Below are 15,136 nucleotides of genomic sequence, written 5' to 3'. Positions count from 1 at the left end.
GTGCCTCCCCAAGACCATTACCAGGGGAAGCACAGATCAAAAAGAAAATTCCCCCCAAAAGCACAAAATAAGGAGAAAGATGTAACCAGTGATCTCCGATCCATGAAAAATTCGTATTTGAGCACCTCAGCCTGTTATTAGTGGGGAAAAAATCAAGTGATGTTAACATTTAAGCAACATATCCTTTTAGTGATATTCTGGGTTCATTTTGCACTTTGGTTGGGGTACATTATAACCCCATCATCTTTGTGCAGATTTATATGGATTTTTTTTCTCTTTTAAATACAGCATCTTTTCTTCAAAGGACTTCACACATCATTAAAGAACAAGCTGTGGGATCAGATAGATCTGGATTTGAATATAGGTAAGTTAGTTAATATTCAGATTATGTGTCCTCATTGGAAAATTGTGGTTAAATATGTACCTGATAAGGCATATCTTGAGAATATTATTAGAAATTGTTAGTGCAGAAGGGGTGGCATGTAATAAACACTCAAATCCACCAGGCTCCTTCCCTCCCTTTCTCCTAAGATGCTGAAGGTCCCAGTTGTGGGGCCTCAGTCTGGTTATGGCGGGGAACGTCCATGCCACATATGACTACCGCAGGGGACTCAGGTGGGTAAGTGAGCAGTAGCAGGCTTCCTTCTGCCAAAAATGAAAGACCGCTGATCCTGGAAAAGTCTAGATTATGCCTGCAGAGTATAGAAACATCAAAAGGTGAGGAAAGTTCTGAGGAAGCTATTTTTAAATGGCTTTCTGCTGAGAGACAAGCTATCTGGGAAGGTTTATTTCAGGTCCATTGTAGCTTTCCCCTTGAATTCTGGCATTTCTTCTGGTATTGATCCCCATCTGCTGGTGCATTATGAAACACACACTCCTTCCTCAGAGACACGGCCAGCGTTGGTAGCCTTTTTGGGAGAGCATTACACAGAGGCTCAGGCCAGCACTGTGATCTGGGAGGAGAAAGAGGAAATTTGTGGAACAGAAGAGAAATGGGGCTTCTTAGTAAAGAAGGGCAATGTTACTTTCAGTCTCAGCGTAAGTTGCTAGGTTGTTCCTCCTGCGCTCGGCTTCTCTTTAAAATGACCTTCTGGTATGGGAACAGTCAGTTTAGAGACCTGGAGAATGGTACCAATCCACTGCGCACCTAGGCCTTAAAATATCAGCCGTAACTTAATTTACTTACGATCTGCCATTGGCATAGGACTCGGCCTGTCTCTACTTGGGCAGCGTCAGCTGAGGTAGCTTGAAGGCTGGTCAGCTGCGACTCAGGCTGGTGGCTGGAATCATCTTCCGACTGCACTCTCCGGTTGATGCTGGCAGCAGCTGTGACCTCAGTGAAGGCTGTTGGCTGAACACCTACATGTGGCCTCTCCATGTTGGCCATTTGGCTTCCTCAGAGCATGGTAACTGGGTTCTAAGAGGGTGTAACTGGGGGGACTGGGTAGAAACTGTATTGTATTTTTTGACCTAACCTTGAAAGTCACTCAGTAGTGCTTCCGTTCTTGTCACAGGTCCACCCAGATTCACAGGGAAGGAAGGTAGGCCCCTCCCCTCAGTGGGAGGAGTGTCAGCATTGGGTCAGAAAAGAGGCCTTGTCGTGGTCAAATTATTTTACACCATAGAATAAAGTCTTGCTTACAAAGGCCTTCCCTATTTCAAGGTTATTCATCCATAATTTCCAGTATTTCTAGTATTTTCATGGTTTAACTTTCGATACATTTGAAAATTATTTTGATGAAAGGAGGGACATAGGAGTTCAGATTGATTTTTTTCCCCAGGTGTTTAACAAGTTGGACCACCTACTGATTAACCATCTTTTCCTCATTGAATTGAAAATTTACTTTGTCATATACTAAGTTCCTACATGTTTTGAGGTCTACTTTTGGACTCAATTATTTTAATCTACCTTCTTCTCCTACCAAGATAATTCTCCAACCCATGAGCTCTGCTGCTAGACAGACCTGGGTGTAAACTCAGAAGCAGTTTAGCTGTTGCCTACTTGAACGCTTGAAGCCTCAATTTCCTTCTCTGTAAATTGAGGACAATTCTACATACCTCACTGGGTTATTTTCAAGATTAAATGACTTCATATGTTGTGCAAAATTGGTCAGCATTAGTTCCCAGCACCTGTGCAGATTGGATTCTCTGAGCAGCCTTTCTTGAGATGGAGACCCTTGTGCAGGATGTTTATTTGGGAGTGCCCTGGAATCCATACCTGTGGAAGGGAGGGGAAAAAAGAGTACCGGGCAGAGAGTAAAGCTGTGATGCAGACCAAACAACACCTCAGCCAACCTTGCAGGAGCTCTGGTGGTCAAACAGCCTTTCAGCGCTGTCCTGGGTTGGACACGCTTTTATATGCCACATCAATCAGTGTTGCATGGAGCCATCCTGGAAACAGGCGTGAGCTGGGTGAGGTGGCTCTCTGCAGCTGGAGGCCATTTGCCAAGTGTGCCCCCAGTGGCTGGACTGACAAGTCCTTTGTGAAAGAGGGATCTTGGTTACATATCACAGTGACCACCGCAGCACCTCATTCAAACACGTTTTAGTTCTCCTCTTCCTTATTTCCAACTCAGAGTGAAGAGCATTTCCACAGAGCTTCGTGCTGGAAGGCTTCTTGTCCAAGACCCTCCGGTATGCTGACATTTCAATACTTTATGCATCACGGAGGCATTGAGAACACAGAGGCTTGAGGAGGAAGAGTTTTGCATGAGATGGAGGGAGGTGAGGTGATGCAGCCAAAATGAAATGAGCCAAGCAAGGATTTGACAAACCCAAAGCTTTCATCTCAGGTACAAACAATTTTCTTTTGCTAATTTTTGTTTATTTCTGGATCAGAAAATTGACTCTGAAGGGGAATGTGATTGTGATAAACAGGCTGTGGAATTCCCTGTGATGACAAGGAATCATCTTAGGAAAATATTTGTATAGATTAAACAAGACAAGGTCATCAATTTGCTTTTCCTTTTATTATAAAAGTAAAATAAAAAATAGCATTTATAAATCCATTTTTTTCCTTTAAAGTATTTGATCTAAAAAACATATTTACAATAGCAAAATGCAGAAAAGAGAAAATAGCATTTTCAGGGCTGATTGCATTCATGTTTAAATATTGACATGTACATGTTCTTTTTTCAAATCACACAGAAAACCATATTAGAAAAAGCAGTAAGCCTTTTTTTTTATTATACACTGAGTCTCATTTTAAAATATGTCATTTAACAATTCTTAATAAAATATTAAGAATTCTTTTAATTTTTAATCTGAATCCACAAGTGTGTTGTGGATGGCCAGAAAGCACACCAGGTGGAGACAGTCACATCTTTTAATGACGCAGCAGAGGGACAGCAGCAATGACAACAGAAAGCAGTTGGTAAAGCTCAGCAAGCCACCTCATCGCAATGAGGCACCAGCCCCACCAAAGGCTGTGACTGCCAGGTACTATCTGTAAGTGGGCTGAACTGAAATCCACTTAAGAGCCAAGCAAGGAAGCCACGTTTAAGGCCTTGAGTTAAATGCAGAATGATCCAGGTTGACAGATTTTCTTCTGAGTACCTCTGGATGCATTTTACCTTCGTTGGACAATGTTGTGGAATTTCAGAACTTTGGTTTCCAGGGGGTTGGAAATGGCCAGGAGGCTAAATTTTGCCCTCTATAGGTCCTTCCTGCCCGTAATCGTGGGGCATTTTGTTAAGAGTTAGCAATGAGCTGCCACTAGTCAGAGATTCTGTAAAGCTGAGTTTGCGGAAGGATGTCTCCACGCCGCTGTCACAGATGCTGTCGTCTTGGAGCTCGTCTGAGGGGAGAAAGCACGAATTCACTGGGGTGCATATGCCTTTCATTGCAGTTGGGGCTCAAAGTTTGGATCTAAAAGGTATGTGGGCTACTTCTGCCCGTCAGCTTCTACATGTCATCACATCCCGTTTGTACCACCCGCGTGTCATCCCTGTACACAGGGGTGAGGGGCAGAAAGCACCACTATAAAGACTGTCAAGACACCCAAATCCAGCCTCATGTTTGTCAGAATCTTTTCTGAATTCTCTTGACCCAAAATGTACCTTTATTTTCTTAGAAATCAGGTGTATTTTTTCCAATCACTGTATTACCTATTTTTATAGCTGGGGAAATTGCTGAATCTAAGCAAAATAAATTGGTGACAGAATTCGGAACTAAAAATAAGATATCTTTCTGGGCCTCACATGCTATTACGCACTATACACTGCCTCAAAAACATTCTGGTAGCAAAAATGAGGTGATTTTGATGAAAATGAGCCTATACTGGACAATTAGGTCAAAATCTCCTTGTTGAGAAGTGTCTTTAGGTATCTGAACAACGTGAATTATTTCCTAGAGAGAGAGAGTGACTAAGGGAAAAGAAGTCTTATATACCTGAATCAAAATGCTATCTTCTTATATATTAAATGCCAATTTTAACGTTAAGATTTTAATGGCAGTGACATGGCTATCGTCTTGTTATTGATTGATTTATTCAATCAATCAATCTTTATTGAGTTTCTATTAGGTGCTAGGGACTGTGAGGTATTTTAAAAATAACTACAAATCAAGGGCTTAACGCTTTTGAAGATGTAAGTACCCATTTCTTTGTTAGTGTGGAAGCAGCATCAGGTCCTGACACAGGACGTGCGAGTTATTTGCCGGGTGGTGACATTATTTCTTTCTAACCTGAGCACACCTCTTATGACTCCTCTAGGAGGGGCCCCCCCGACACGGTGACACTGTGCCAGAATCAGTGGCAAGAAGGAGCCAGCCAGGCGAGGATCTCTGCAGGGAAGGGGAAGAGAAGGTTCCAAGACGCTAAGACTGGACTGGACTTGTGGGGTGGGCGGAAGGGCGGGTGAAAGCCATGGTCAAAAGAGAGAATGGAAAAAGAAGGGCCCTCGCCATTACTGCTCACTGCCCCATCTTCAAAGCCTCCAACAGTGCTAAGCACACAGGATGCCATCAGTAAAGATTTGCTGAATGGATGAATGAACCAGCGGGTATACAACAGGAGTACCAGAATCTCACTGATTTTTAAAAAGAATTACACTACCTCTTGTGTGGAGAATGAACTGAAAGGAAACAGGGAGACCGAGCAGGAGTGGCGGCAGGAAAGGAGGCAATGCAGGTGGACTAGATGGGGGTGGTGGTCGCAGACAGGAAGAAACCTGATGGCTGGCTGTGCGGTGTGGAGGACCAGGAAGTCCTCCTGGGCCAGTCTTGGGGTTTTGTCTTAACCTCTTCGAGGACAACAGTGCTTCTGACTCACTGATGTGGCCAATCCAGTTCAGGTGGGGCCCTGACAGGCCCGTGTCCGTAAGGACAAGTAAGGAGGGCCTAGGACCAGGCTCTGGGGAGTGTGCAGGAGGCACCGAGGTGAGTGTGCTGTGAAAAGCCTAGAGGGGACGCTGTTTGGAGTGGTCAACTGTGGTATGTGCTGGGTGTGGTGGGAAAGATGAGAAAGGTGGTGAGCAGCTCTGACTAGGCCCTGGTCGTCGGGTGAGAGCAGCCTGGGAGCGGGGTAGGGATGGGCCCCAACCGCACGGGTCACGGAGAGGAGAGAAGGTGGAAAGAACAACTCTAAAAGATTCTCCTGAGCAGCTCTGCTCGATAGGGGAACAAAGGAACTGGGCTGTAGGTAAAAGGGAAGTGGGATAAAGGGAGTGTTTTTCGTTTTTGTTTGTTTTATTTTGAAAGATGAGGGAAACCACAGTATGCTTGTTAAGTGACCCAGGAGGACGGAGAAACCACCAGTGCAGGGGAAGGGATGCTGGGGCTCAGAAAGAGAAAGCATGAAATGGTTGTTTAGAGAGGGGGAGAAGAACAAAGGGAATCAGAGGATTGTCGGGCTGGTGGAAAGCCCAGCACGTTCCGTGTTTTAGGTGAATGACACATGGAGCCAATGACGGTGGGAGACAAGGTCAGCGCTACGAACATGGGGAGGGGGCTGAGGAAGGAGAAGCCCTGGAGGGGAGGACGCTGAGGGTGTGGTGGGAAAACCACAGCGTCCGTCCACAGTCTGGGTGCCAGCGCTGGTTCCCGTGTGTTTTTCTCTCTCTGTATCTCTCTCTTTTAAATTTGAAAGATAAGAGACTTAATATTTACCCTAACCCCCCACATCGTATTGTTTTTAGTATTTATTGTGAATCTGAGTAACTCATGTATCACTCTGACTGTGGCTGGGGACAGTCCCTTACCTGAACGAAGGTGTCAGAAGTGGCTGAAGGTTGAACTTGAGAGCCCCCACCCCAGCAGGGAGAAGACAGACACATGGGACAGTACACTCAGGAGACAATGGCAGGGGTGGGGGGCACGCCATATCCCAAGAGACTGAACACAGTGGCCCGGGGAGCAGGAAAATATCTCAACTGCTTTTTCTTTTTTTCTTTACCTATTTGCTGTCTTGTGGAGGCAAGTGAGAGAGGCAGTGAGCGGGTCTGAGAGGTGGCCTTCCCTGGGCTGGGGGCTGCGGTTCCGGAGGTGCAGAAGGCCCCCTGGATCACTTCGATCGCTTCAGTGTAGCCCATCTGACTCAGGGCCTCCACCAGCTCTCTTATTGTTCCCCCAGAGACCTGCAAGAAAGAAATGAAGAAAGAGTACATTCTTGTGTGAAAACCTGTGTAAGGAACAACCAGGCAGGCTGTAAACGCTACACCACACCCCTTCCCTCTGCCAAGCTTCCTCCTGCAACCGCAAGAGCCAGGTGGTCCTGGAAAGGTCAGAGCGAAGAGCGTCTAAGAAAATACACTGTCTCTGAGTCAAGTTTCCTGTTTCAGCTCAAAGACCACTCAGGAAATCACAGAGAAGCAGTTTATAGTAAGCACAGTATGAGAGAGGAAGGGGGATGGGGGAACGAGAGAAGGAGGGAGAGAGGGAGGGAGGGAGAGAGAGAGACAGAGAGAGATGCTGAGGCAGTGAAACTACCTAGAGCAAAGCTTATGTAGTATCACCATTTAAGCTGAAGCTCTGAAAACCACTGAGAAACAAGAGCTATCAATAAAAATTTCAAAAGAAACTAACTTCATCCCATGTTTTTCAGTGTTTTTTTGTTTTGTTGTTTTTGTTTTTTTTTCAAGGAGGGCACAGCTCAGAGTGGCCCATGCAGGGATCGAACCAGCAACCTTGGTTTTGTTAGTACCGAGCTCTAACCAACTGAGCTAACCGACCAACCCCCCATGTTTTTCTGTCTTTTAGTTTTAGAAATTAAAGCATCACCAGGTAATGGCTCCACTAGGAGTCACCTTGCAGAAAGCTGATTCTACGTCCTGACAGGTGATCAAGGCATGTTCTTGGGGAAAGGAAGAGATAAATGTTGACTAGAGTCTATTGTGTTTGTTCAGGGAGATCCAAGTTCTGTGACCATCCTGACCCTGTCAGTAACATGTTTTGCAGAAAATTTCAAGGTATTTGAAAACAGGGAATATCTCAAGGTGTCGAAAACAGCCTTCTTAGGAAGGGGGGTTGCCATCCTGGCCTGGGCCACCCTCCCAGGACATGGGTAATGACTGATTTTCTTCCTCAGAGCTAAGGGAGAAGGAAGGAGGTTGGGCCCAGCTGTCATGTTAACAGAGCAAAGTCAAAGAAACGTAGTTAGCCAGTTGCTGTGTTACCTCATAGTTGTCCATGAGAGTTTTAGAAGGAGCAGGACTCAGACGGAAGGCATTATTGAGTATTCCCAGACCTAATTTCTGTGCTAGAGTAGCCCAGTTTTTGTCCGGATCAGGAAATTCTAACAACTTGTAAAGCTGCAACTTTGCATCTTCAGTCAGCTGTTTCATGTCTCCTGAAGGAAATGAAGAAGGACCATGACCAGAGACACTCTGGAAGGCTGATCCCCGCCACCCTGCTCAGCCTCCAACGCCTCCTGGAGGCACTCAACTCTTGTACCTGAGAGTGCAGAGGCCCAGCTGAGAACCAACAGTATGCATTTTAGTAGATTACCAGGGGATAGTCCCCTTTCACCTCTCCAGGACCTCCTGATTCTAAAATAACCACTGTGCATTACACAGAACACCCCGGACAATGCCGGCTCTCCCCTACCCTTTTCAAAAGACAGTGTGGAGATAACACTAGTTAAGAGAACCTGGTTTTACCACATCTCACCTTGCGCCAGTAAGTCATCAGATGTAAACTCTGGCTCATATGGTTTCCCATTTAGTATGTCAAATACCTGTTGGGAGAAAAACATGGGGAACAACTGCACATTAAAGGGACCACAGAGAAACTGTTTCTTTGTAATAAAGAACTCAGAATGTCCTTCTTAGGAGGTTGTAGTACTGCGAAGATGGAGGAGTGGAGAGAGGAGTCGGTACCATTGCCCAGGGACGTGGACCCTTTGGGCCTCTGGGGCTGGGAGGCTGTGCTCCACAGGAGCTGTCTGACAGGGGCTGGAGGACACAACCCACCCTCACGGAGAGCAAGGGCCACCGCTCTTCGGAGGGACAAAGGCAGTCCAGGCTGCCAAGTCAGCTACGTCTTGGTCAGAGTCACTGGTCAGTGATGTCGCCCTGAGAGCTGGATGAGGGCTGACCTTCCTCAGAGCTATAAAGCTGTGCCCCTCGCTGCCCTTTTTCCCTAGTAAAAGGCTTACAAGAATGAGTTTTATAAACTAGTTCAAACTGAGCTACAGAAATGCTCACAAGGTGTGGTGTTAGCCTTCTAGCACCATCTATATTCTAACTGAGGGGCCAGAAAAGTCTTAAGTTTAAACAAACACATACATTCCACAGCGACGGAGACCTTTCTGCGTTTCCTGCAGTAACCTTGCTGCTGGCTGACCCTGGGAAGGACAGCATGGGTCACTGAAGCGGGTTATCTTTCAGCATTCTGTGGTGAGGCTTCTGGGAAAGCTAGGTGCTCAAGGTAAAAAGAGAACCGTGTCGTCTCTCTGCCAGGGTCACTCAGCTCAGCCTACACGCAGCGAGGCGGCAACCAGTAGTATTTGGACGTGGAGCAGTGCTTGCCCCAAGAAAGTCGATTCTGTTGTGTTGGAAATCTGTGAGCTGCCCACCCTCCTTCCTCTGGCTCTTCATCCTGGGTCCCAAAGGCGTGGTAACTGCTTTTTACCTTCAGATGGCAGGTCAGTGGAGTTTTGAAGAAAGCTTTAAGTCTGTTTTCTCTGTTTATATTACTGAAATCTCCAGTTTCCTTTTATGTTCAGAAATCACCAAAGTTCAAGCAAACTGTAACATCATCCCAATTTCAAAAATTGAGATGGGGACATTTCTGCTGTGAGTTCCGAATGGATAACTCTTAATGTGAATTTTGTGTTTTCTCTGGTCTAACCCTCTCTTACAACTTAACACTGATCTGATTAGGCATACACTTTTACACTCAGAACTCTGCTGACCTAGATCTTTCATGGATAGGCTCTTTGAGATAAATACAGCTCTTGACAAGCAGACTTTCTTAAAAAATGAAAGGCATGTGCTTTGGGGAATAAAGACCCAGGAAGACCGTCTGTTTTTATTACTCTTGAACCTTTAGCTCTCCCAGGAGCAGCCATCAAACAGACCGGGGCCACACTCACCTGCCAGTTGGTGGCCATATCTAGAGGTGTGGTTCCAGGCACGACTCCTTCGTCCTCCCCATCCTTTTCCCAAGTGTCATCCAGGTCATACAGAGGCTCAAAATTCTCCACCAGGGGATCTGCTCCTGCAACGTCAAGTTTACACAGCATTAGGTAAACCCAGATCTTGTCAACCTCCAACTGTCTGCAGGGATCTGACATCATACATATATACAACATGTTTACTTATAAATATGCAAAACATATGTACTGCAATAGCTAGAGGCCTTCTTTTAAATTCTAATTTACCTTGACTGTAAAAGTGCCTGAAGATACCCTACACAGCCAAGGACACATTCGAAACAAATGACTTGGACTACTCTGACTCTTGCTTTTAACTCTATAGGATAGTTTTAAATTGAATGATGCATCTTCAATCTGAGGACTGATGACAGAGCGGTAAGTTCAGCTCCCCCTTTTGGGAAGACAAACTTGTTTTCAGCTTGCTGGGAGGACATTTGATTTGTGCCAACTTTGATAACAGGCAGTGCCTAAGGAGAGTCAAAGAAGGATCTTGGTGCTATTTCTTATTTCATTCTCCCAGTCCTAGGCCAATGTACGAACCAGTAGTTATCACCTGACCATGAAAACAGTGCACAAACATAGATGGACAATTTGCAGGGCTGAGGATCGGAGGAGCCGAGCTATGTGTCTGTTCCTTAAGTGACCTTCTTCATGATGGAGCTCAGGACCAGGTTTTTCATCTGAGTTTCTCCCTTTACTGTGTTTCCCCGAAAATAAGACGGGGTCTTATATTATGATTTGATCCAAAAGATACATTAGGGCTTATGTTCTGGGGATGTCATCCTGAAAAATCATGCTAGGGCTTATTTTCTGGTTAGGTCTTATTTTGGGGGAAACACAGTCATCTACTGGAGAAACTACTACTTGCTACTCCTTTCATGGGAGACTGAGAATTCAAGAGAAAGCATTTTTGAAAGAGTTACAGCTTTTTGTCTGAAGCCATTCCTTAATTATAACCACTAACTTCCCAAATTAATCATATACACCGCAATCAGAGTCTCTTGTTCAAGAGAAACTTCAACTTAACAAAGGAGAAAAGAAAAGGCTGTTGTTTATTTGGGATATAATTTTACTTGCCAGAAAAATGTGGTGACCCAAAGAAAACGTTCCTATATCTTTCTGGACTTAATTTTTTTTTTCTTTTTTCACTATTATCACTGTTTATTTGACAATAGTTGGTTTAGTCTACAAGTTTAAGGCAAACATACTAATGCATTTGTTTTTCAGAAATCATACTTAGAAAGATTACATAAAATCTGTCCCAAAACTTCTAAGAAATAGTCATTAATTAAAAATAAGTCTGATTGATTTATCAGGATACATGAATGAGCCAATGTGGTATACAATGTTAGGACTTAATTTTTTTTTAAGAAGGTATTTAACTTGCTCTGTTTTCGTTCTTCATTTAAGGAGGGTGCAGCTCACTGGGGCCCATGCAGGGATCGAACTGGCAACCTTAGTGTTATGAGCACCGTGCTCTAACCAACTGAGCTACCCACCACCCGTTTTCTTAATTTATGAAGCATTTACTTTCTAAAAGAAATTAATAACCTCTAAAGTAAATCAGATATGTCAAGGCAGGTTTGAAATACCAAGTTTGTCAAATAGTGTTTGAGGTTCTAAATATACAAAGCAATAGAGATTCAAGGATGAGCAGGAATAATTTTTCTAAACTTCATGGGACTAGAGGATTAAATGGAATAACACCTGCAGATCCTTGCCCAAAAAAAGGGGAGACAAACACAGTAGAGAGAAAAAAGTCTGGAAGTTCAGACTAACACAGTGGGATTCATAGCTCTGCCACTTACTGGGACCCTGATACTAGGATGCAGGTCTCTCTAGTCTGTTTCCTCAGCTATAAGATGGGAATTAATAATAATGGAACTTATATCAAAGGGTTCTTGTGGATTAAGATAAAATGAGACACTGCAACTGAAGTACCTTAGCCCAGTGCCTGGGACGGAGACAATAAACGCTAGTAATTTTTAGTGCCTCACACATGATAGTACTCAATACACACCCCATTTGTTTTTTCCTATTACTTCAACTTCTAAGAGACCTTTCTTACAAAAGGAAGTCTTTACATTATTTCTTATACCAATAAATTTTTCCTTCTGGGCACTATGACATGATGAGACTGGTACTGCTCAGAATTCTATAAGGAATTAAATTCAACTTTAAGATCTCTTGTTATGGGAGTCAACCTAAACAACTCAAACCCAAAACAAACAGGTGAATTAGAGAGGAAAAATCAACATGACTCACAGGATGAAGCCCTGTGATTACTAGTCCAAACAGTGCCTTGGCGGCAGTTACATGTGATTCGCCATAGGACTTTTATTTACTCATGCCTTTCCGCAGCGCAAAGATGTGTGGCTCAAAGAAGGCAACAGGACTGCTCTGTGAAATTCGCGTCAGCGCTCCTGGTAACATTTCCCGCCACTGGCTACCAGGCGGCCTTACCTGCTGCTTTGAGAAGAGCTGCCAGCCTGGTGGACCCTCTGCCCGCTGCTATGTGGAGGGGTGTGGTTCCATCATAGGTGGTACTGTCTACATGAGCTTCACCCTACAATCCGGCCCACACAGAAAAGGGTCAGTCAAAGGTTCTCTCGCCCTTTTGCCTCCATGCCCCCATCTTCATGGCTCCTTGGGGTGATATTACTTAACCCAGGTGCTATGTTGGGCAGGCTCTGCCACTGAAGTAATCCCTAGTTAGAGATACCGGGCAAGGGGTGATGGGGATCCCTGAAGCTGCTTCTCTGAAGCTTTGAGTAGAGATTAAATAGACAGAGCTGAAGGTAGGAAGAAAGGCTGTTCCCAACAGCATCCTTCGAAAAGATTTTCCTAACCTCCCCGCCACTCCCACCCCCGGACTTGAATGCAAAGGCCAGTAAGTGCATCCTTCACCTCCAGGAGCAGGCAGCCCGCCAAGGAGATGTTGTCGCGCTCCACAGCCAGGTGCAGCGCCGTGCGCCCTGACTTCCGCTCCTGGGCATTGACGTCCGCGCCCGCGGCCACCAGCAGCAACAGACACTGCATGCTGTTGCTTGTCACGGCTATGTGAATGGCGCTGAGACCTGCGGCCCAAGCACAGGGACAGTCACGGGGCGGGAAGGCTGCTCACGGGCAGCCCTCAGTGAAGCTGAAAAACCTGGACCACAAGGAGGGAATGCCGACGGGTGGGTTTTGGCAGGTCTCGTGCTGAGAGAGTCTCTAGCGCCCCACAGTCTTCACAGGTGCTGTATGTAAGTCAATGGTTCTCCACATCAACCCGTCTCTTTCTATGCTCTCAGGAGACATGAGAGCAAATAAACACTCTCCAATAAATGACGCTTTCTACACCTTAAGCCCAGTGTTTGCTGAGGCCCCTGCTTTTTCCTCCTCCTAACTATCCCAAACCATCTTTAAAGATGAGCAACAGAAAGTCCCACAAGTGGGGATGAACTCCAGGTCACTAAGGAAAGCACTCTGGGTGCAAATCAAATAATAACGACACCCGTTTATCAAATACCTGTTTAGAAAGCAGATAAAGTTATACCATGACCTTTGATTTTCTCTTACCTTCCCCGTTGGGGTGGTCGATAAGTAGTGCTGTCCTTTTGTGCTTGAGTAAAATACCGAGAATTTTATCATGTCCTTCTTTGGCAGCCAGGTGCAAGACAGAGTTCCCCAAGCGGTCCAGGAGGCTCAGGTCGGCCCCGGCCCTCAGCAAGTCCTCTACCACAGCCTCCTGCTTGGTGATCACGGCCAAGTGCAAGGGCGTCTGGGAAGTGGACAAGGGGTAGGAGATACACTGGTCAGTGGCACACACTTGTAACCCACAGGCGTGGCAACTGCTCCTGCAGTAGGGAGAGTCATACTGCGGGCCATTTTCCATTCCCAGCTTAACTTCTCACTTTTGCCAATGAATTACTCCCTGTTCCATATCATATGCTTGTGCAATAAATATACTGGACTAATATTCAGCCATTTAATTATTAAGATCATTTTTCTATACACAATTCTTAATAGCTTTCTTGTTTCTCATTCCAACCCACTCACTGTTGAACTCGTTAACTCGTCTATTAGTACATTTAGTTTTCTTGAATTTCTGGTAGGATTTGATCTTCAGCTGACAATTCCGTATGGTAAATCAAATCAAGGCTACAGTTTTACTGAAGAAGTTTAAATGAACCACTCAATAGAAACCAATTAACAAAGGTGCTGTCATATGTTGACATGGAAAATGAATTTGTTAAATTAAAAAACACTGTTCCATGGACTGGCTCCACTGAGACCAATCAATAGAACCTTCCCTCCCCTACTATAAAGGATTCTAAATGTCACATAGGACAACAGAACCGTCTCACTGAGAGGGCTCAGATGAACAAACAAACTGACATGCTGACACCTAATAGGTAAGTACATAACAATCCATCTGATTCCCCTGGCCACAAAGTAGGACCTCAGCGAATGCAAAGGAGATGTTTTGAAAACTGCCTGTTTTCAAAATGAGTAAGAAAAACAATCACGAAAGCATCTTTCAAAGAATTGAGGTCACTGACAGAGAACAGCAATATATTTTTATACAGATCAGTCTATTTCACAGGAGCCTGTGAAATCCAGCCTGTGTAGTGACAATTTGCCTAAACTGTCCTTCTCGGTCAGCCATTACTGTAGCAGCAACAGCCTCAAAAGCAACAGCCTCATCCTGGCTGGTGCAGAGGGACCAGAGCACATGAGAACTGGATGAAAGATGCTTAGTCGTCTAAGTCTCAATCACAGGGATTACTTAACAGAGCAGAAACAAGACAGGATTTTTTTTTTTTGTCTGATTTATACTCTCTTCCTTATTTCTTTCTGTCTTTTAGGACTATACCCCAGCTTGAAATGGAATGGTATCCTAAAAACTTGAGATATTGTAACCGAGAAACCTTCCTCTTGAAAAATAAACTATTAAGTAAGTAAATAAAAGCTGTTTTTATTAATCAGAAATGCTATTTGGGGAGATGGGAAAAAGAAAGAATGAGAAAAGATCTGAAATTGTAAGACCTTACACCATTCACATCATACAAATTCCCTACCATGAATAAGAGAGGGTTTTTGTTGTTTTAAAGCGTCCTCCCATGGTCCCATTAAAGTTTTTCTATGATATTTCAAGGCTTTAGATCTTAAACCCAGTATTGTATCTTACACATTATACAACGTGGGGATCCAGGAACCCTTATGCTATGCCTGGCAGCATGTGGACGTATACAGACATTCTGCAGAGCCAAGCAGACAAATGCCCAGCGACTCCTGCATATATGTCTGAGTGACACAAATCCACAAGGGGGCATAGGTGAGGATAATCATCGCAGTATTGTCTACGGAGATGGGAAGCAAGAAGTTGGCTAAGTGTCCACTGCTGAGGAGATAGGTACATTGCAGGTGGAAGATGTACACTACGGAATTCTCTTCAGCAACAGAAACAATGAACTAGCTATAAACACAGGTGCATGGTAAATCCCATAAACAGAGAAGGTGGAAATATAGTGACATGTAGCACAAAGCCACTTATGCATT

The 15,136-nt window shown here is 44.7% G+C and overlaps 1 protein-coding gene across 2 annotated transcripts in view; it reads right to left on the bottom strand.

Moving 5' to 3' along the window:
- Positions 1-3,046: 3,046 nt before the first annotated feature.
- NFKB1 (nuclear factor kappa B subunit 1) overlaps positions 3,047-15,136 on the bottom strand; it is a 112,822-nt gene continuing 100,732 nt past the window's right edge. For both annotated transcript variants that reach the window (XM_033106509.1, XM_033106508.1), the window contains exons 17-24: positions 13,154-13,355; positions 12,500-12,669; positions 12,056-12,158; positions 9,530-9,654; positions 8,104-8,170; positions 7,611-7,783; positions 6,392-6,572; positions 3,047-3,796 (exon numbers count right to left, since the gene is read on the bottom strand). In XM_033106509.1, coding sequence (XP_032962400.1) covers positions 3,639-3,796; positions 6,392-6,572; positions 7,611-7,783; positions 8,104-8,170; positions 9,530-9,654; positions 12,056-12,158; positions 12,500-12,669; positions 13,154-13,355 — 1,179 coding nt within the window. In that variant the 3' untranslated portion in view covers positions 3,047-3,638. The remainder of the gene's footprint in view (positions 3,797-6,391; positions 6,573-7,610; positions 7,784-8,103; positions 8,171-9,529; positions 9,655-12,055; positions 12,159-12,499; positions 12,670-13,153; positions 13,356-15,136) is intronic.

The sequence above is a fragment of the Rhinolophus ferrumequinum genome, chromosome 5, assembly GCF_004115265.2.
Source record: "Rhinolophus ferrumequinum isolate MPI-CBG mRhiFer1 chromosome 5, mRhiFer1_v1.p, whole genome shotgun sequence".
Taxonomy (NCBI): Eukaryota; Metazoa; Chordata; class Mammalia; order Chiroptera; family Rhinolophidae; genus Rhinolophus; species Rhinolophus ferrumequinum.
This window is presented reverse-complemented; position numbering and strand designations above follow the sequence as displayed.